This window comes from Prionailurus bengalensis, chromosome C1 (genome assembly GCF_016509475.1).
Source record: "Prionailurus bengalensis isolate Pbe53 chromosome C1, Fcat_Pben_1.1_paternal_pri, whole genome shotgun sequence".
Lineage (NCBI taxonomy): Eukaryota > Metazoa > Chordata > Mammalia > Carnivora > Felidae > Prionailurus > Prionailurus bengalensis.
Genome location: NC_057345.1, coordinates 105,557,543 through 105,580,024, shown reverse-complemented (window position 1 = coordinate 105,580,024; position 22,482 = coordinate 105,557,543). Strand labels below are relative to the sequence as shown.

At 42.2% G+C, this 22,482-nt stretch overlaps 1 protein-coding gene across 2 annotated transcripts; it reads right to left on the bottom strand.

The window, feature by feature from the left end:
* Window positions 1–9,228: 9,228 nt before the first annotated feature.
* MRPS21 (mitochondrial ribosomal protein S21) lies at window positions 9,229–20,850 on the bottom strand. Of its 2 annotated transcripts, none has more exons than XM_043576137.1 (3): window positions 20,757–20,850; window positions 20,236–20,351; window positions 9,229–9,524 (listed from the first exon to the last, which is right to left on the bottom strand). In XM_043576137.1, exons 2-3 carry the CDS (start codon window positions 20,316–20,318, stop codon window positions 9,344–9,346), a joined length of 264 nt encoding a protein of 87 aa, XP_043432072.1. In that variant the 5' UTR covers window positions 20,319–20,351; window positions 20,757–20,850; the 3' UTR covers window positions 9,229–9,343. The 2 variants fall into 2 exon arrangements, with proteins under 2 accessions (XP_043432072.1, XP_043432073.1); XM_043576138.1 differs by lacking the exon at window positions 20,757–20,850 and adding an exon at window positions 20,526–20,719.
* Window positions 20,851–22,482: the final 1,632 nt, after the last annotated feature.

Genomic DNA, 22,482 nt, shown 5'->3' with positions numbered 1-22,482 from the left:
AGGGCGGGGCCACCGGTTCGCGCAGCCGTAGTAACCATCTGCTCGGCGGCGGCGCGCATGCGTGCCCGAGCTGTGAAGTTTGCCTGTACAAGTTGCTACCTACTTAGGTTTCCCCAGCGAAATGCGGTAACTAGATTCCTGCCAAGTTAATGTTGCCTGAAGCAGAAATTGGGCTGCTTGCAGTACTCCTAGTGTGAAGACTAAGTGCGCTAAAAGCGGGACTTTTGCGTTCGGGCTAAACGCGGCCTCTCTGGTAGTAAGTAAACCTGAGAGTCGTGGTCGCTAGCATTATCCACCCCTCTTTAACCTTTCTCCCTTACTTAAGCGTGATGCCAGAGACTACCAAGAAAAATGAGAACATAGGAGGACTCTGAAGATAGCAGCTCCGCATTTGTTCCTTTTACTGTCTCATTCATTCACTGACATAGTAAATATTTGAGTGCCTACTACTATGTGCCAGGCATTATCTGAGAATGGATATCCCTTAATGATGAAGAACATGGGCTTTAAAGCCAGACTGTCTAGATTTGTATTCTAGCTCTCTCACTCATTAGCTGTGACATTAGGCAAGTTACTTAAGTCTGTTTCCTTACCTGTAAAAAAAAAAATCCACTTCGTGGGGCTGCTGTGAGGACCGCAATAATGACGGAGGGTAAGTGCTTCTCAGAGTTCAATAAAGCTTCATTATATATAATAATTAGCCAGTTGCCTCATAAATGTGTAAAAGACATCTCAAGTAATGAAAACTAAGCTTCTGATTCTAACTGCTATCCTCCCTCCCCCAAAACAGCTCCCAATCTTCATCCTCAGTTAATGGCAACTGTATTCATAGTTATGCAAGCCAATGATCTTGGAATGGTCCTGGTCTCCTGTTGTATTGGTCCTATAGAATCCACTTGCTTCTCACAGCTTCCACTACTCTCAATTTTATGCTTGGATTATTATTTTTTAAATTTTTATTTCATTTTTTGGAAAGAGTGTGAGCAGGGGGAGAGAGGGGGACAGAGGATCTGAAGCGGGATCTGTGTTGACAGCAGAGAGCCCAAAGCGGGGCTCAAACGCACCAACCCGAGATCATGACCAGAGCCAAAATCAAGAGTCAGACGCTTAACCGACTGAGCCACCCAGGTGTCCCTATGCTTGGATTATTTTAGTAGCTTCCTGCTTTCTCTCTGGCTTCCACTCTGTCCCCCTTTGGTCTCATCACGTAGGAATAAGCAGCAAACTATCTAGTACTAGAGTGGCAGGTACTGTAGTGATCATCAGAAAGATTATTATTCTCTTGGTTAAAGACCATCCCTTGGCTTTCCATATCAGAGTAAAATGCCTTACAAAATCTGCCCCACTCCATAACCTCTGTGATCTCTTTACCTCACTCATTCAACTCCAGAATCCTAACCCCTTTTGTTTCTTGAACATACCAAAGATAATTTCACCTCAAGGCCTCTGGACTTGGTACTTTCTGCCTGGATTGTTTTTAATCCAGATATAGGATTTGTTCCCCGCATCCCCTTCAGATTTTTATTCAAATATGACTTCAGCAAACCTTCCTGACCACCCTATTCAATTCTGAAGCCCGTTGGGCACTCTTGATTTCCCGGATCTTTACCTTTTTCCACAGTACTTCTACTAGTTCACTTATGTTTATAGCTTATCATCTGACTCCCTCTGCTAAAATACAAAAAAGACAAGAATCCTTGAGGCACCTGGGTGGTTCAGTCCATTAAGTATCTGACTTTCGATTTCAGCTTAGGTCATGATCCCAGGGTCATGGGATCAAGCCCCACATCAGGCTCCATGCTTGGGATTCTCTCCCCACACCCCACTCTACCCCTACCCCACTCACATGTGTGCTCTTTTTCTCAAAATAAGTAAACTGAAAATAAAATCTTAAAATAAAAATTTTAAATACAATAAAATAAAATAGGGGCACCAGGCTGGCCCAGCCAGTTGAGTGTTGATTCTTAATTTCAGTTTAGGTCATGATCCCAGGGTTGTGGGATCAAGCCCCACATCGGCCTCAGTGCTTGGGATTCTTTCCCTCTCTGCCCCTCCTCTGCTCATGTTCTGTCTCTCTCTCTCTCAAAATAAATAAATAAACACTTAGAGAGGAATCATTGTCATTGATATATATCATAAATGCCCACAATAGCACCTGGCACAATTAAATATCTGTTGAGCTAGAGAATGAGTATTTTTCAGCAGTGGATCTTGCAGGCCTCAGAACCCGCTGGTCTGTTTTTCACCTAGAAGAATGGAAAAGCCTTAAGGCTTTGTGTGTCACATTTTTTTTTATCTCCAGGACCTAGGATAGTACCAAATAAAGGCTCAATAAATGATAAATGAGTAAGACCTGACAGGACTCATTTTCTCATTCTATCAGTAAGCCTGTATTTTTCCCTTTCTTCAAAATGAGGCTCTAAACCTTACTGACCATTAAACCACAGCTTCTGAAAAGCATGTATGCGGGCAAAGTATAGTTTGGAAAAAAACCTGTTCAATATTATGGCACAGTTTCATGTATGGGAAATAAACTATTCTGTTATATCAGATTACAAACTACAGAAAATGAAATTCCAAGATGTCTTCTTAGATGACAGGCTCACTAGAAAATGCAGTTATTCTCTAAGTAGGTTATTAAAATTTCCCAGGGAACATAAGACTTTTGTATTAAAAGGCTGGCTTCAAAGAACTTTGAGAAATATATACTAAGACCCACCTTCCCTGATGGTGCAGCATGACATAATGGAATAAAGCTTAGTTTTGGGTAACAAACTGAGGGAGCCCTAACATGTTGCTCAAGTTATTCATGCCTCAGCTTCCCCCATTGTATCTTTTTTCATATTTTTAAATTCTAGTTAACATGGTCTAATATTGGTTTCAGAATTTAGTGATTCATCACTTACATATAACACCCAGTGTTCATCATAGCAAGTGCCCTCCTTAATACCCATCACCCATTTAACCCATACCCCACCCACCTCCTTTTATCAACCCTGTTTGTTCTCTATCATTAAGAGTCTCTTGTGGTTTACTTCCCTCTTTTTTCCTTTCCCATATGTTCATCCATTTTGTTTCTTAAGTCCCACATGAGTGAAATCATGTTTGTCTTTCTCTGATGGACTTACTTTGCTTAGCATAGTACACTCTAGCTCCATCCACATTGTTGCAAATGGCAAGTTTGCATTCTTTTTGATGGCTGAGTAATATTCCATTGTATATACCACATCTTCTTTTTATTTTTTTATTATTTAAAAAAAAATTTTTTTTCAACGTTTATTTATTTTTGGGACAGAGAGAGACAGAGCATGAACGGGGGAGGGGCAGAGAGAGAGGGAGACACAGAATCGGAAACAGGCTCCAGGCTCTGAGCCATCAGCCCAGAGCCCGACGCGGGGCTCGAACTCACGGACCGCGAGATCGTGACCTGGCTGAAGTCAGACGCTCAACTGACTGCGCCACCCAGGCGCCCCTACCACATCTTCTTTATCATCAGTCAATGGATATTTGGGCTCTTTCTATAGTTTGGCTATTGTTGATAATGCTGCTGTAAACATCGACATGCATATACACCTTCGAATCTGTATTTTGGGTAAATACCTAGTAGCACAATTGCTGGATCATAAGGCAGTTCTATTTTCAACTTTTTGAGGAGTCTCCATACTGTTTTCCAGAGTGGCTGGCTGCACCAGTTTGCATTCCCAATAGTGTAAGAGGGTTCCCTTTTCCCTGCATCTCACCAACATCTGTTGTTTTCTGTGTTAATTTTAGCCATTCTGATGGGTGAGGTGGTATCTCATCGTGGTTTTGTAGTTCCCTGATGATGAATGACGTTGAGCATCTTTTCATGTGCCTGTTAGCTATCTGTATGTCTTCTTTGGAAAAATGTCTATTCATGTCTTCTGCTCATTTCTTCACTGGATTGTTCTTTGGGTGTTAAGTTTGATAAATTCTTTGTAGATTTTAGATACTAACCCTTTGTCATTATGTGTCATTTGTAAATATCTTCTCCCATTCTATAGGTTGCCTTTTAGTTTTGTTGTTTCGTTTGCTGTGCAGAAGTGTTTTATCTTGATGAAGTCCCAATAGTTCATTTTTACTTTTGTTTCCCTTGCCTCCAGAGATGTTTCTAGTAAGAAGTTGCTGTGACCAAGGTCAAAGAGGTTGTTGCCTGTGTTCTCCTTTGGGATTCTGGTGGTTTCCTGTCTCACATTTAGCTCTTTCATCCATTTTGAGTTTATTTTTGTGTATGGTGTAAAAAAGTGGTCCAGTTTCATTCTTCTGAATGTTGCTGTCCAGTTTTCCCAACCACAGTTTGTTGAAGAGACTGTCTTCTTTCCACTGGATATTCATTCTTGCTTTGTTGAAGATTAGTTGACCATATAGTTGTGGGTCCATTTCTTTCCTCATTGTATCTACAGCACCTAATACCAATGTCTCACAGAATATTCACTCAAAGTCTGAATAGGTTAATGATTCCAGCTCTGCAGAGTTATAAGTTTATTCTGTTTGAGTGCTTTTAACAGTCTGGGTTCAATTCCCCAGAGGGAAATATTTTTCTAGGAACTGATTTTATTTCTAATGTTTGGAATTAGATGGGTTCAAATCCTTAGCCTCCCAGGTACTAGGTGTGATTCCTTCAGGTGATTGAGAATAGGAATCTCTATGTAAAAAGAATATTGTGAGGATTAAATATAATGTGTAAAACAATTATTGTGGTACTGGCATAAGGACAGCCATATAGACCCACAGACAGAATAGACAGTCGAGAAAAAACCTCACATATATGGACTGGTGGATTTTTAACAAGGGTGCCAAGACTATTCAATGGGGAAAGGGCAGTCTGTTCAATAAATGGTACAGAAAAAACTGGGTATCCATATGCACAGAATAAAGTTGGGCCCCTTCTTCACATCATATTAAAAAACCAACACAAAATGGATCAAAGATCTAAAGTTACAGACAGAAACTATAAAACTCTTAGAAGAAAGCATTGGGGAAAATCTTCAAGACATTGAATTTGGCAATGATTTCTTGGCTATGATATCAAAAACACATGCAACAACAAAAAATAGATAAATCGGACTTCATCAAAATGTAAAACCTTTGTGCATCAAAGGACACTATCAAGAGAGCGGAAAGACAACCCACAGAATGGGAGAAAACATTTAGGAGTCATATATCTGGTAAGTGATTAATATCCAGAGTATATATGAAGAACTCTTTAACTCAACAACTACAAAAAGGAAACAGATTCAAAAATGGGTAAAGGACTTGAATACACATTTCTGCAAAGAAGATCTACAAATGGCCAATAAACACATGAAAAGATGTTCAACATCATTAGTCATCACAGAAAAGCAAATCCAAACCCACAAGTAAAAAAAAAAAAAAAAATCCATAATGAGGTATCACCTCAGACCCATTAGAAGGACTACTAGCAAAAAAATTTAAAAAACAAAACAGAAAATAACAAGTGTTGGTGAGGATATAAAGAATTTGGAATGCTGGAGTGCCTGCCTGGCTCAGTTGGTAGAGCCTGCGACTCTTGATCTTGGGCTTGTAAGTTCATGCCTCACCCTGGGTATGGCTTGAAATCTTAAGGGGCGCCTGGGTGGCTCAGTCAGTTAAGCGTCCAACTTCGGATCAGATCATGATCTCACAGTTTGTAGGCTCGAGCCCCACTCTAGGCTCCACACTCTGCACTCTCTCTCTCCTTCTGCCCCTCGCGTGCTCTCTTTCAAAAAAAATCTTAAAAAATGTATTTACTGAGCATTTCAATGCTGGGCATTATACTGGGGCACTGGGAATATACTGATTCAAAAACAACAACAAAGTTACCCCCAGGTAACTGAAAATATAATGGAGGGAGAAAGGCAAATAAGCGATAAATCACAACAAATTATAGAAATAAACTATTACAATAGTAAGCTTATAAAGATAAATTCAGGAGAAGAAAAGTTGGTAAAGAGATCAGGTTAGTTATCTCGGAGAACTGAGAGCTGCTATATAGGCAGGGGGAGAAAACAGGACATCCCAGAAGTGCATTTGAGGGCATCAAGTGCCTAATCTGAAAAGCATGACTCAGTCACGAAGGGCCTTAAATGCCACGCTAGTAGTTTGGATTTTATCTTGAAAACAGTGGGAACCAATTACCTACTTAAGCAGGAAAGTGAAATGATCAAGGCTGCATTTTTGAAGAATCATTCTGACCTAAGGGTGGAGGGACTGAAGGCCAGGTGACACTGATGCAAAATGGTTAAATGTCTGTTGTAATTCAGAAGAGTTATGACAGTAGCTGGGACTAGGGTTGTGGCACTTAGTCCTCAAAACAGGGATTAAGTAGATGTAGCAATGGTTGAGTGTGGAGGAGGAATCAATGATCAGGCTTCTGTCTGGCACAACTGAGGGATTACTGCTAACATTTATTGAGTTCTATGTGCCAGATACCATGCTGAGTACTTAAAATTAATTATCTCATTAAATTCTCACCAAAAACCTGTATATTCAATTATTCTCATTTTACAGGGAAAACTAGATTTTATGTTAAATAACTTGCTAAGGTCATGATCAAATCCAGATCTAAGTAAAAAACTACTTATGTAAGATAACTGGCACACAGTGGAAGCTCCAACATTTTCCTTTCAATTACTTACATTGAACACATCACTCCATTATTACTTTACCTTGTCAATATTCAGTGAGTTACTATTCCTCAATGTTTGCAGCCAACAGATAGGGAAACTCTCACTTCATACTTAGTGCACTTCTAAAAGCATTAAAGTACAATGTTAGAGTTACACAACAGAGTCCCAGTTTTAAATGGGTACCTGTTTCCAGAGCACTAAACATTTTATGATTCTTAAATTATGTATGATTAGAATCAACCTGCCAGAGCAAATCCAGTGGACATCTAGGAAATGTCACAGATGATGAAGATCACAATAGTAGGTATTGTATCTATCACTATGTAACTGGGTAAACCCCAAACCACCCTTCCTAAACCCACCAGGGACAAATGATTAAGGAATTTTCTACTTATTGTATGACCATGAGGTATCTTGTAGCTTCTCAGAACAGAGAGGACATCTTTCTCCCTGCCACAACAGCACAAGCCGACTGGAATTCAGGCAGCCAGCCAGTTACCCCTTTTCCATGAGGCCTTTCAAAGGGGCTAACTGCTAAAACCTCCCTGTTCACTGCTCTGGGGGACACGGACAATGGTCAGGATGAATGACTAGAACAGAGGATAATTTCAGAGATGAAGGAAATTCCAGATCTTAGCCGCCCCTTGATATTTTGGAGGGAGCTCAGAAGCAACTGTAGTCTCAGAGGAACACTGCCAAGTAACAGGCCTGGCTCTACTGTCACAAACATACCCTTCCATTTTGGCCAAGGTCAGGCCTTTAATCTTTAGCAACAGCAATTGGCAGGAGGTGAAACAATGCCATGGCTCAAAATCACGCAAAAGTCATATATTAAAGACCAAATTCAGGGACTGAAAAGGGATTCAGAAGTACCAATGTATAACTTGAAAATGAAGTTGTACAAAAATAACAAAATTGAACACAGTCTATAAAGAATTTTTCCAACCACAAGTTACTGGAGGGCAAGGACCAGATCTTCTCTAAGCTACTTCTATGCTTTATTCACCATGGCCTGATGAGGGGAAGATGATCAAGCCTTGCAAGACAAGGAACAGTGGTTCCAGCACATCTTCTTGCAGGCCTGCCTAATCAAGAAATATGGTAATTGTGAAAGGGAGAAAAGACTAAAATTAAGACTAGAGAAATGTGATTTCATGCTGCTTTACCACAAGGGGGCAATGTTTGAACACCAGTAATCTGGAGAAGCTAGGGACTTAGTTTACTTCCTTTTTAAACCCCAGACTGAGGGCTGGAGCCTGGGTGAGAAGTGGGCTTGTCGCTCCACCTACTCACTGCATTTCTCCTACAGGGATTGGCACCAACTCTTTACTAGCAGCGTGGCTGTCAGGGGGCCAAGGCCAAAGGAAACAAGCAGAGCAGCTAGTCTTCCTACAGTGATCACATACTCAAGAATGCGTGTTGACAAGTAGCAGTGATGGTGGGGATCTCTGCCTGGAAATTACTTTGAGTAGTATGGGGTAGTGGTTCTACAACTTGAGCAGGCATCAGAATCACCTGTAGGGCTTGTTAAACTAGATTACTGGGCTCTAACCCTAATTTCCAATTCATAAAGTCTAAAGTAGGTCTCAATTTGCATTTCAAATAATTTTTTGGGTGATGTTGATACTGCTGATCCAAAGACCACACTTTGATTATCACTGCTGTAGATATTTCTGGCTCCATGCCCTTAATCTCTTAATACTCTCCCATTCCCTCTTTTCTACCATCCACCTACTGCTTTAATTCTTCTCCACTATCCTCCTTTAGAAAAACTAAGGGAAAGACAGAAACAGGAGTGTTAGATGTATCTTAAGGATTCCTCTGGGCAAGGATTCTGGCACTCTAGTCTGGCTGATGGGTATTTCAGTAGCAAAATTTATTACAAATACATACATGCTTCCTCTCATCTAACAGTTGGTGGGGAGGGACAGTTCAGTAAAGAGTAACAGGTGCTTTTCCAATAATAAGGTCTTGATTTGGATTTCGTAAGAATCGGGTAAAAAAATCATAGATCTATTCTGCTATATTTTTTTTTTTTTAATTTTTTTTTCCAACGTTTATTTATTTTTGGGACAGAGAGAGACAGAGCATGAATGGGGGAGGGGCAGAGAGAGAGGGAGACACAGAATCGGAAACAGGCTCCAGGCTCTGAGCCATGAGCCCAGAGCCCGACGCGGGGCTCGAACTCACGGACCGCGAGATCGTGACCTGGCTGAAGTCGGACGCTTAACCGACTGCGCCACCCAGGCGCCCCTATTCTGCTATATTTTAGAAAAGCTTCTCACCTCTCCTAGACTACTTAAATATTATAGCTAAACATACACAAAATTTGCCATTTTAACCATTTAAGTGCATTAAGTATATTCACATTGTTGTGTATCACCAACATCTGTCTCTGGAACTTTTTCACCATCCCCATCTGAAACTCTGTACCCATTAAACAGTAATTCCCCACCCCCCACTAGCCCTTGGTAATAACCATTCTATTCCTAGACTACTTTTTGACTCAGTTTCTCTTTCACTTAATAAAAGAGAAGGTCCATTGGTAACTACGGGATTACTTCTATATATGCAGGCCTTCTTGCATATATGTGATTGAGTTTATTATTATAAAAAAGGGGAGAAAAAATGAGGTTTGAGATAGGAAGGAGACAGCTGGAGAGGGATTTTCATACTGGGCCTACAATCCACAGGCCTCAGCAGCCTTGCCATGGGTCTGCCCGATTCTTTCGCATCAAGAAGTTGATCTTGCGAGCCATTTCCATGTTGTAGATCCGCCGGCAGGTTTCATAGCTTTCCCTCTGTCGTCGGCGACAAGGCTTTTCATAGTACCGCCGTCGCTTAATGTCCTCAATGAGCCCATCCATGGTGAGAATTCTGTGTAAGGGCAGGCAGTAAAGTTAGAAACTTGGGCTCATTCTTTCTTAATTTCACATATGGCCAGAAGCCAACTGGCCAAACAACTGGTGTCTATAAAAATTATGTGAAATGGTGGTTATATAGCATTAACTGCCTACTTACAGAGGCCCCAAACAGGAATTTGTGGGATATAAAAAAGTAATTACATAGTCCTTGCTCTTGGGAAGTTTATGGTCAAGGTTATGTTTTCAATCTTTTTTCTACCACAGCACACCTAAGGGATGTGACAGAATCCTGTAAGAACAGTGCCTGGGTAGCTCAGTGAGTTAAGCATCAGACTCCTGGTTTCGGGTCAGGTCATGACCTCACGGTTTGTGAGTTTAAACCCTGCTGTGTCGGGGCGCCTGGGTGGCTCAGTCGGTTAAGCGTCCGACTTCAGCCAGGTCACAATCTCGCGGTCCGTGAATTCGAGCCCCGCGTTGGGCTCTGGGCTGATGGCTCAGAGCCTGGAGCCTGCTTCCGATTCTGTGTCTCCCTCTCTCTCTGCCCCTCTCCCATTCATGCTCTGTCTCTCTCTGTCTCAAAAATAAATAAAGGTTAAAAAAAATTAAAATAAATAAATAAATAAACCCTGCTGCGGGCTAACAGTGCAGAGCCTTGCTTGGGATTCTCTCTTTCTCCTTGTCTGACCCTTCCTCGCTCACATTCTCTCTTTCAAAATAAATTAACTCAAAAAAAAAAAAAAAAAAAAAAAAGGAGTGGCTCTCTATGGCAGTGATTTTCAACCAAGGGATCATTTCAGAATCTTCAGATGGAATAAGTCATTTGTAGTAGGAAAAAATAAATCACCAGGGGGTGATTCCTACATGTTCCTTAGTTGCAAAAGCCATCCCATCGCATTAACTGATTGATACAGCTGAAGTCTGGAGGCCTGAGATATCCCTGGGCCTACTTGGGGAAAGAAGAGGCTCAATGATACACTAATGATACAAATGGCAACATTAAATAACAGCTTCACCCATCATTTTCCACGTACACATGCTCTAACCACACTACTTTACAGACTACTCCCTGAATACGCTGATACCAAGTCTTTACTCAAGCTGCTTTCTCAGCCTAGAATGCCACCGCTACTTCCAGTTGCCAACCTTCTTAAATCTTTCTTTCAATGTTTATTTTTGATAGAGAGAAAGAGAAAAGTGAGCACAAGTAGGGGAGGGGCAGAGAGAGAGACAGACACAGAATGTGAAACAGGCTCCAGGCGCCAAGCTGTCGGCACAGAGTCTGACGCGGGGCTTGAGCCCACAGACTGTGAGATCATGACCTGAGTCCAAGTCAGATGCTTAACTGACTGAGCCACCCAGGCACCCCCAGTTGCCAACCTTCTGAGTGAAATTTTCCCTCATCTTTTTCATGCCAAACCTACATGCCACCTCTCCAAAAAGGTTTCTCATCTTTTTAAGGAATATCATTTATTTTATTGTATACCTATTTAGCAGTTATTTCATTCTGCCGTTTTATTATTTATACAGACATCTCCCTCATTAGACTGACAGCCTCTGAAGGCAGAAACTATGTTTTATTAATCGTTAAGGGTCCATAAAATTGAGCTCCATCTGTTTTCTCCTGCCCACCCAATTCCTTGCAATGCAGCTCCTCTTGTTGGATTTAAAACATATCTAACTCGGGGCGCCTGGGTGGCGCAGTCGGTTAAGCGTCCGACTTCAGCCAGGTCACGATCTCGCGGTCCGTGAGTTCGAGCCCCGCGTCGGGCTCTGGGCTCATGGCTCAGAGCCTGGAGCCTGTTTCCGATTCTGTGTCTCCCTCTCTCTCTGCCCCTCCCCTGTTCATGCTCTGTCTCTCTCTGTCCCAAAAATAAATAAACGTTGTAAAACATATCTAACTCAAACTCACCTCTTTGTTCTCCCACAAAGACATCAGGCTTCTATAAGCTACCCATCCCCAGGCTCCTGAGAGCTGTGGCTCCAATCTGTAATTTGTTGCTCCCTCTCAACCCATCCCCAGTTGGTCCTCAGGAGGTCTGGAGACATCTGCTGCTGCCCTCCATTCCTGGCATTGTTTACATGGCCCCCTTCCTGCTCACCCTGGCCTTTTACTACAGGTAAAAAGTCAGTCACAAACACAATTGGAGATAAGGAGGTTAAGTGGAAGAAGGGGGATAGAGGAAAAAGGAAATCAAAATAAGAGAAACCACCAGCTACTTCTGCCCAGCAGGAAACCCTATTTTTTGCTGCTATGTTATACCACAAAGCCCAAGATAACAATAATACATTGAACATGAACTTGAAAAGATGTGAGCTTTGGGTAAATTACAAATGTGAACAGACTTGGGAACCAGTGTCCTATGGGATCCTCTCCCAGGCTCCTGTTGTTTCATATTAAGAATGATTTAGGGCGCCTGGGTGCCTGTTGGTTGAGCGTCCGACTTTGGCTCAGGTCATGATCTCAGTTTGTGAGTTTGAGCCCCACATCAGGCTCTGTGCTGACAGCTCAGAGACTGCTTCGGATTCTGTGTCTCCCTTTCTCTGCTCCTCCCCTGTTCACACTTTGTCTCCCTCTCTCTCAAAAATAAATAAACATTAAAAAAAATAAAAAAAAAAAGAATGATTTATAGGCTACTAGAAAATCTTATTTGTATAGATCAGTTTGTTAGTGATAGGGAAATGTGAGGCAAGGGAATTGCTGCAAATTCCCAGAAACCGGAGAAGCAGATAATTCAGGTTCTACTGGAAACATAGTTATGCCCAAAAATCATGTGGATCCAACACTAGAATCTTACAATGGAGAAGTAGGGCACCAAAGACCAAAAGACTCCATATCCTTGCTGCCTTTCTTCCTCAATTTACTCTTAAATGTTGGCATCCCTCCAGATTCTGACTGAAAACCTCTGTCTTTCTGGTTCTTCATGACTTCCTTAACCTTTACCAGTGAGCCCCAATGCACAGTGGAGTCATCCTCTAGAAGGTTTTTTAAAAAGTACTGATTCCTGGGCACCATTCCTCAGAGATTTTTTTTTTTAAATTTTTATTTATTTTGAGAGACAGAGAAAGCGAGCGGGGGAGGGGCAGAGAGAGAGGGAGAGAGAGAATCCCAAGCAGGCTCTGCACTGTCAGCACAGAGCCCGATGTGGGGCTTGAACTCACAAACCATGAGATCATGACCTGAGCCGAAACCAAGGGTCAGATGCTTAAATGACTGAGCCACCCAGGTGCCCCTAGAGATTCTGATTTAATTGGTCTAGAGTGGGGTTATGCACTGGAAATGTTCTGAAATACTGCCAGGTGATTCTCAGCCTCAACTGAGAACTGATGCAGACACGGTTGACTCTTTAACTCTAGTCCCAAACTCACCTTAGAGCTAGACTGTTATTTCCAATTGCCTCAAAACCTACACAGACCAAAGTTACTGTCTTCTAAAATCTATAGTGTTAATGACATCACCAGTTACTCAAGTTAAAAATCTGTGTGTTCCTGGACTAGGCCTTTTTTTTTTTTACTTCTACATCCACAGTTACCATATCCTATGAATTCTATAACCTGAAATAGTTCTTAGATCTCTTCTCTCCTTTCCTGTGGCCACAGCTCTAATTATTGTCCTTATCATCTTGTGTCTGGACTCCAGAAATAAGCATCTAACTGGTCATTTAATCAATTAAGTTTTCATGGAATCCCAAATCGGTACCAGATATTGTGTTAAATGCTGTAGAAAACAAACCTAAATATGGTTCCCTCCCCCTGCTGTATAGTAGAGAGGACAATTATACAAGAATTACAGTAGAGTGTGATCACTTCTTCCCTCCGTTCCCAAAGCACAGTGGTCCTCAAACTTTAGCATGCAGCAATCACATGGAACACTTAAACAAATTGCTGTGTCACCTTTAGTTTCTGACTCCATAGGTCTAGGGTAGGGCCCAAGAATTTGCATTTCTAGTAAGTTCCCAGGTGATGTTGCTGCTAATGGTCTAGGGAAAACCAATGCCATAGCACAGTTAATGCCTCTTATAAAGCACTGATCAGACAATATCATATTTAACCATGTTCTATCTTTTCAATTTTTACTTATTTTGTAAGTTTTTAAAAAAATTTGTTATCAAGTAATCTCTACACCCAATGTGGGGTTTGAACTCACAGCCCTGAGATCGAGAGTCACATGCTCCTCCAACTGAGCCAGCCAAGCACCCTGTCTTTTTAACAAAAATAAATAAATAAATAAAATTAAAAAATTAATGTTTATTTTTGAGAGAGAGAGAGAGAGATACAGATCATGAGCAGGGGAGGGGCAGAGAGAGAGAGGGAGACACAGAATCTGAACCAGGCTGCAGGCTGTCAGCACACAGCCCAATGCGGGGCTCAAACTCACAAGCTGTGAGATTACGACCTGAGCTTAAGTCGGATGCTTAACCAACTGACCTACCCAGGTGCCCCTTTTAACTTAAAAAAAAAAAAAAAAAAAAAAAAAGGTTTATTTATTTATTTTTGACAGAGACAGAGTGCGAGAAGGGGGAGGGGCAGAGAGAGAGGGAGACAGAATCCACACTGACAGTGCAGAGCCCGACATGGGGCTCGAATTCACGAACTGTGAGATTGTGACCCGAGCCGAAGTCAGACGCTTAACCAACTGAGCCACTAGGCGCCCATTTTCTTTTTAATTTTTAAAATCTCCCTTATTGGAGTTTGTGCTTTCTAATGTTAGAGATTATTTATTTTTGTATTTATTTATTTTTGCAAATGAATTTATTCATTTTTTAAAATGAATTTACACATTTTTGTATTTAACACAATGCTTAGCAAAGAGTGTATTATCAGTAAATGTATGATAAAAATGAATCCTCTAGAGGAGCCTGGGTGGCTCAGTCAGTTAAATGTCTAACTCTTGGGGCGCCTGGGTGGCTCAGTCGGTTAAGCGTCCGACTTCAGTCAGGTCACGATCTCGCGGTCCGGGAGTTCGAGCCCCGCGTCAGGCTCTGGGCTCATGGCTCAGAGCCTGGAGCCTGTTTCCGATTCTGTGTCTCCCTCTCTCTCTGCCCCTCGCCCGTTCATGCTCTGTCTCTCTCTGTCCCAAAAATAAATAAACGTTGAAAAAAAAATTAAAAAAAAAAAAAGTCTAACTCTTGATTTCAGCTCAGTCACGATCTCACGGTTCGTTGAATTTGAGCCCTACGTGGGACTCGGTGCTGAGAATGCAAAGACTGCTTGGGATTCTCTCTCCCCCTCTCTCTGCCTGTGCCCCACACCTGTGCGTGTTCTCTCGCGCTCTCTCAGAATAAACTTAAAAAAAAAAAAGAATCCTCTAGGTGACTGACAAATGTCCGTAGCTCAAGGGATTAAGCACCTTTATAATAGCTCAGAAAGCCTCAATAATATTACCTTTCCTAAGATGTAACATGAGAGTTTAGACAGCATTTTCACATCCATGATCCTAATACAATCCTATAAAATTAAGCAGATAATGTCATCTTCAGGAAACGGAAGTCCAGAGAGACTGACCTGCCCAAGGTCACAAAATGGAGCTAGAAATAGAATCTAGATCTTAAGTGCAGTGTTCTATAGTAGCATTCTGCTTCTCAAACAAAAACCACCAAGGTTCAGAAGACAAATTATTGTGGGGCCTATGGGCAAAGGAGACCCTGAGGAAGGAAAGGGCTGGGCTGGGCTCCTCAGAGTAAAAAAACGGAAGCCAAGAAGACACGGCACACTGAGGGAAAGGGATGACCCAGACATCCATCCGGATCTTGTTTACTGCTGTCTGATGAAGGCCACTTTTTGGACTAGTCTAGTACATTAGAGAAACAACAGAAAAAAGTCTCTGGGAAAATAAAAAGATTGGATATAAATTATAAAAAGGACACAGAGACTGTGTTTGAGGAGAAACGATTAAAAAAATCAGGGACCCCGGATATGACTTTACTAGGAAGAAAATCCTATTGGAATGAAAAAGACAGTTTAAAAGGAGGAGGAAAGAAATCTGCAAAAGGAGGAGGGAGTTTAGACACATACTCAGGTAACCTACTGGAGTTTCCAAGGGTTTGAAACAGAAGTGATCACCTTTCCAAGTAAATGCCTGTATGCTCAGGCAAAAAAGCAAGATAAGAAAAAAGTAACAGAAGGATCTAAGAGTGGAGGAAGGGAAAGGATGAAAAGATCGTAGTCCCCAACAAAATGATAACACCATTGCCAAACAGTATTCCCTGGATGGTTCTAACTACTCTAACCCTTACCCTGACGTTTCTAGTTATCTTAAAAAAGCACAGATTGGGGCGCCTGGGTGGCTCAGTCAGTTAAGCGTCCGACTTCGGTTCAGGTCATGATCTCGCGGTCCGTGAGTTCGAGCCCTGCGTCAGGCTCTGTGCTGACAGCTCAGAGCCTGGAGCCTGTTTCAGATTCTGTGTCTCCCTCTCTCTCTGACCCTCCCCTGTTCATGCTCTGTCTCTCTCTGTCTCAAAAATAAAAAGTAAACGTTAAAAAAAAAATTAAAAAAAAAAAAAAAGCACAGATTACCTTCCAAAGCTCCAGAGTCCCTACAGTAGAGGCATCTACTCATTTTTTAAAAATATTTTTTAATGTTTATTTTTGAGAGAGACAGAGTATGAGCATGGAAGGGACTGAGAGAGGGAGACACAGAATCTGAAGCAGGCTCCAGGCTCTGAGCTGTCAGCACAGAGCCCAACACGGGGCTTGAACCCACAAATCACGAGATCATGACCTGAGCTGAAGTTGGATGCCTAACCAACTGAGCCACCCAGGCATCTCAACTCATTTTTAATAAAAAAGGATGCAGGAAGAGTTTTGTAGAACTCATGAAGTAAATAGAGGGGCACCTGGGTGGCTCAGTCAGTTGAACGTCCAACTTTGACTCAAGTCATGACAATTCATGAGTTCAAGCCCTGCATTGGGCTCTGTGCTGAGAGCTCAGAGCCTGAAGCCTGCTTCAGATTCTGTGTCTCCTTCTCTCTCTACCCCTCTCCGACTTGTGCTCTGTCTCTATCAAAAATAAATAAAAAATAAAAATAAATAAAATAAAATAAATAAATAAAAAGAACTCATGAAGTAAATAGAAAGGGTGTTACTAATGAGGGTGTTACTTCTGCTTCCAAATGTAGCTCAAGGACTAGCAGATCAAAAGCTTTAGAGTGAACAGATCAGCTAGAGTTCAGGCACCTGGCAAACTAACACTGAAGGAGAAATCAACTGCCAATTTTAGTGGAATTCATCAGATTATGTAAAAGTAGCTGAGCTGCCTGGGCTGGGGAAGTTGGGTGTGGCAAACTCACATGTCAGTGTAGCCAGCCTATGGCAGGGTAACATGTATGCACAAGGACCCAATGGGCCCAGAAGCTGGCCTACCAGGAATAAAAGGGGTCAACTGGGCATACTTCCAGTGTGCTTGCTTTTCCTTCATTGGGGGCCAGCCAATCATGCAGGGCTTCCTAGCAACCCCCACTTTCCATCTCCTCATCCCAGGGCACTTGATTATATAACAAGCATTTTGTGGCGGTCTCACTGGGCAGACACATAGGCCGTTTCCTTTGTAAAACCACCTTTGTGCTCCAAACACGCCAAAGTTTTAACCACCTCCCTCTCATTTCATTTGGTTTCCTACCTACTGCTGTAATTAGACCACAGAACATGAGACTAATTTTTAAACTATGAAACATCAGAAAGCTGAGAGATAAGGAGAAGCCTGGGATGTAAGACAGATATACAGAAAAGGTGGCCAGAGAGATTAGGAAAAAGCAGAGAAAAATAAAGAAAATTACATCAAAAAATACTGTTTGACAGGAAGACTGGGATACTCCAGAACCAGCTGGCTCACATTTTCATGTTTAAAGTCCTTGCCTAGAAAATTGTTCTAAGAGCAAAATATTTGTTCATTTTTTCCCCAAAGCTAAAATACAATTTATGGCATATATATAACACCCCAAGATTAAAAGGAATAGAAATGTAGCTTCCCAAAGACTGAATGCAAATTTACAAAATAAGTATCTTCCCCAACGACTATAAAAATCACTAGTGTAGGGGTGCCTGGGTGACTCAGCTGGTGAAGCCTCCAACTTTGGATCAGGTCATGATCTCACAGTTCATGAGTTCGAGCATCATATCAGGCTCACTGTTGTCAATGTGGAGCCCGCTTTGGATCTTCTGTCTTTCCTCTCTCTGCCCCTCCCCTACTCACATTCTCTCTCTCAAAAATAAACATTAAAAAATATACACATTCCTTAAAAACAAAATCACTACTGTAATACGTGTCCCCAACCTGGCACCTTCCACCCAGGAAAAAAGTATGTGTGAACTGCCATTCACCTACAAAAAGAGAATCTTAAAAGAAATATGGGGAGGGGTGCCTGGGTGGCTCAGTGGGTTAAGCGCTGGGCTTTAGCTCAGATCATGATCTCATGGTTCATAGCTCGAGCCCCACATCAGGCTCTGTGCTGACAGCTCAGACACTGGAGCCTGCTTCAGATTCTGTGTCTTCCTCTCTCTGCCCCTCGCCTACTCATACTATGTCTCCCTCTCTCTCTCCTTCTCAAGTAAATATTTTTTAAAAAAGGGAGAGAGGAAAAAAAAAAGGGAAACAGGGATGTGAAAACAGATTCCTAAAGCAAACTCTCAATCATTCAAAATAAATAAACAAATCACCAAAAAGCAAAACCAAAAGGGTAAAAATTTCCTTACAATGACTTCCAATTATAATAGCAAACACATAATGCCTACCTATGTTTTATGTATTTATTTTAAGAGAGAGAGTATGTATGAGAGTAAGCAGGGAGGTGACAGGGTGCTGTCACCACAGAGCCCAAGGCGGGGCTCAATCATCAAGAGTTGGAGGCTTAACTGACTGAGCCACCCAGACAGCCCCAAAGCAGCTAATTTCTTTAAAAAAATCAAATTTTTGCTTTTGTGTTATTTGCACTTTAGGAACAGGGGAGGTTAGGAGAGCTAAAGCTGAGCCTTTGGAAATTTGTTTCATCATCAAATAACAGCTGCCCTTTGACATCCTTCAATAATACAAACATCTCAATCACCCTGGCTAACACACCCAACTAAATCTACCAAAATAAATTAAAGACTTACAGAGAAAGGTCAGAAAAAGGGTGAAGGAATCTGTAAGACTCTTCCCAAATTCAGCATTTCATCTCACTAGCTAATTCACTACTGAGTCTGTAAAGACATTTATTTTGTGCTTCTAATATAAAGGCAGAGATATGTAAGGTCTATATATATGGTCATTAGACATCTCAACCCTCTCACAGACATGCCACTGGGTCTGAAATAGGAAAGAGCTGGGAATGAGCAGCCACAGAAAAAAATAATATAGTGTATCTTACTATCCAGTACTTAATGGAATATCTTTAGGAAACAGCTTCCACCCAAGGACAGGATTGGTATGCACAAACACAGAATGAAGTAATGGGGCTGAGACCTAAGACCAGATCCTTTTAAAAGACACACAATCCATCTTAAGCCTGCAACTTCTTGATTACACAGCTTCTGACAGCATCTTGGTCCTCATTTATTATGGTCTTCTGCCATCCAACCACCCACACCTAAAACTCTAAGAACTAGATCATCTTTCATTTACCCTCTCAGTCCCCAAGAACCCCACTAATAAACCCAATCAAATAAAGATTCTTAACTCGAAAATTAATACAACAGGTGTTTATTTTTCCAGAGGAAGTAGTAAACAATCTAGTGACATAAAGCAATGAGCACCGCACTCGAAAGGTGTGTTTTGCACTCCTCTCTTCCATTCAGTAATTGTGTGATTCAAGAAACGTAATTTAAATGTCCTAAGCTTCCCTTACTTGTGAAATAAAGCTACCACCTTATTGGCTTTAAGGTGGAAGCCCAACTCATATAATCTCTTAATATCTCTTTCCTACAATTCTTAACTTACTTGATTTACTTAGTTTTTAAGTTGATTTGTTTATTTTGAGAGTGTGTGAGCAGGGGAAGGGCAGGGGGTGGGTGAGAGAGAATCCCAAGCAGGCTTCACACTGTCAGTTAGGAGCCTGACTTGGGGCTCAAACCCATAAACCGTGAGATCATGACCTGAGCCGAAACCAAGAGTCAGATCCCTAATTGACTGAGCCACCCAGGCTCCCCCATACAATTCTTTGATAATTCAACTCAACAAGCATTTGTTTCTCCAAACTGTTTTACACTGGGGAGAGAAAATGATGAAGCAAGCCAGAAAATCAAAAGACTTACAACCAGTGGCAAGGTAAGACTAAAGAACTATTGGCCTAAGTATGATAGTAAGACATTCTTTATTACAGCCATTCTAAATCTCGTGATGTAGCATTCAGAACCAATCAATACAGCTCCTCTACACCCAGTTCATTTCCACTTGTATGTTTTTGCTTATGCTGTAACCTTCCTCTAAACCTGTTATACTTTTACATCTCTTGCTTGCTTCTCCAAGATCCCAAATCTGAATTTATCTTTCCATTAGCCTTGTCCTCTGCCAATCCCTCTCTCGGCTTTCTATTTATCATGCACTACATTCCTGCTTCCCAACCACGTTATAACTTGGTTTTCCCTTTGGGTTCCTTAAGTCTTGGGGAGAGAATTCAGGCTGTGTATAAACAAACTTCAGACAGGTTTTGGGAGAAACTTCATCTTTAAGATAAAAAAACTAAAGGGCTGAAAAGGGAGAGAATAACCACCGCACTTCCCAAGACAGCTGGTCTAGGCACGATTCTGGTTACCTGTTTAGGGTCCTGTATGCACCTTCCACATTTCCTTCCTGTACCATCACAGTCCTGGCAATGAACTTCAGATGTTTTGCCATCACCTTGGGGTTTAAATCCTCACTCTGCAGGATCTAAAGGACAGTGTTGAAAGGGGGAGGAAATTAGAGACCAGGTTAAAACAACAAAAACACAGAATGCCCGCTCTGAGTGGCTTACTCAGGATCTGGAAAAGCAACGTCCTCATATCTTAGAGAGTATACGTGAATCGTTATAAAGCCTGCCTAGTTCTCTGTGGCAATACACACCCTAGCCTACGGAAGAGGTGGCAGCAGGGGGGCACCACGGAGTTGTCGTGGCACAGGAGGACGGGGAGGCGCCGCAGCGTACTCCGTTATCGTTCACGTTCCCAGGAGTGTTGGGGCTGAGGGCTGGGAACGGAATCTTTCTCGGTCTTTATGAAGAGGGGCAACCACGCGCAAGCCTCCCTTCCCGCCACACCCGCCCTGCTTTCCCCACTGCCAGCCCCGGTTCCTCACCCCACGCCCTCCGGAACCAGCCTCCAGGAACCTGGCTCGCGGCCGGAAGCGGAAATACGTAATCTCCTGCGCCGCGCGAAGAAGTTAGCTGGAGGCGGGGGGGGGGGGGGGGGGTGAGGAGGGGAGGTAGAAGGAAACACCTGTGTGGAAACCATGGCAATATTGCTTCCAGCCTGAGTCGACGGATTCTCCACGCCCCCTCACGCCTCCTGCCGGACTCCCAACGCCTCCACTCCGGACGCCACACCGGCCAAAGCAAAATATTCGTTGCCTTAAAGTCCGCCCAAAACTGGTTCCTCGCCTTCTCCTCCCTCCATGTCTGAGGTCAGCGCGATTCCGTACCCCTAAATCCTATCAAATCTGTAACAGATATTTCCAGATTTCTTTTTCTGGAAGAAAAATGAGAGAAATAAGCAAAGCTTCCTGAATACGCTTCCTGTTTTCTCAAAGGACACAGATTCTTTGAGATCTGCCCTTCGGGAAAAACAGCTTCAAACCCCTCATCTGCTTAAAAACGAAGGAAAATAGGGGCGCCTGGGTGGCTCAGTCGGTTAGGCGGCCGACTTCGGCTCAGGTCATGATCTCGCGGTCTGTGAGTTCGAGCCCCGCGTCGGGCTCTGTGCTGACAGCTCAGAGCCTGGATCCTGTTTCAGATTCTGTGTCTCCCTCTCTCTGATCCTCCCCCGTTCATGCTCTGTCTCTCTCTGTCTCAAAAATAAATAAACGTTAAAAAAAATTAAAAAAAAAAACGAAGGAAAATAAATGAACAAACCACGAGTTGCCTATGAAATCATCTGCCCAGGCATTTCACGAAATAAAGTGAAATTACGAAATAAGGAAACACCTGCAGGTTTTAGCGGCAGGTTTTAGAATCGAAGCCCCCTCCCCCTCCCCCTCCTTTTCTTTTTAAGATTTTGTTCTTAAGCAATCTCCACACCTAGCTTGGGGTTGGAACCCACAACCCCCAGATCAAGAGTCACATGTTCCACGGACTGAGCCGGCCAAGTGCCCTGAACTGAAGACTCTTTTTATGTCGACTTCTATCCCTTTGCCTCTTAGGGAGACCTAGTAGAAACATCTGCTTTATTTCTTCTTCACTGTGGAAACCGCTTTTATTTGTCTCTGTTACTTCTACATTTCTATTTGCGGTTATTCATATAAATTCAGATCTAGGAGCTACTGGAAAACAGTAGGGAAAGGCTCGAAAGAAGAAAGGTACACAAGCAGGTACTTGTGTAATACGGTTTTTTTGCATACTTCCCCTAACATGCACAGGCGTGCACCAGCACACACACAGTTGCATCCTCATCAGTTACGCTAATAGAACTCACAAAAAACAAAAGCCTCAAACTAAGCCAGGTTCAAAGTACCAAACTAATGCTAGACTGGAACATCACTATGCTTATTAACAAACTTTTATTAAATGTCTACTCTTTGTTAGATGTTTTTGATACCATTCCAGTGCCTCTTGGACCCCCAGAACACAGTATGGTAGACGTGAAAGTTAAATAGTAAAACATCAGCATATACTAAATGCAAAATAAATTATATAGGCAACAGGATAACATGATGGGAAAGCACTGGTTTAGAAGTCAAGAGATCTGATTTCTATCCAAACTCTGGTACTCACACGTCCTGTCACTTAAACCATTAGTCTCCAATTTATTGCCTACAGGTCAATCCAGTTCCACTTATTTTTGTTAAGCAAAGCTTTATTGGAACACAG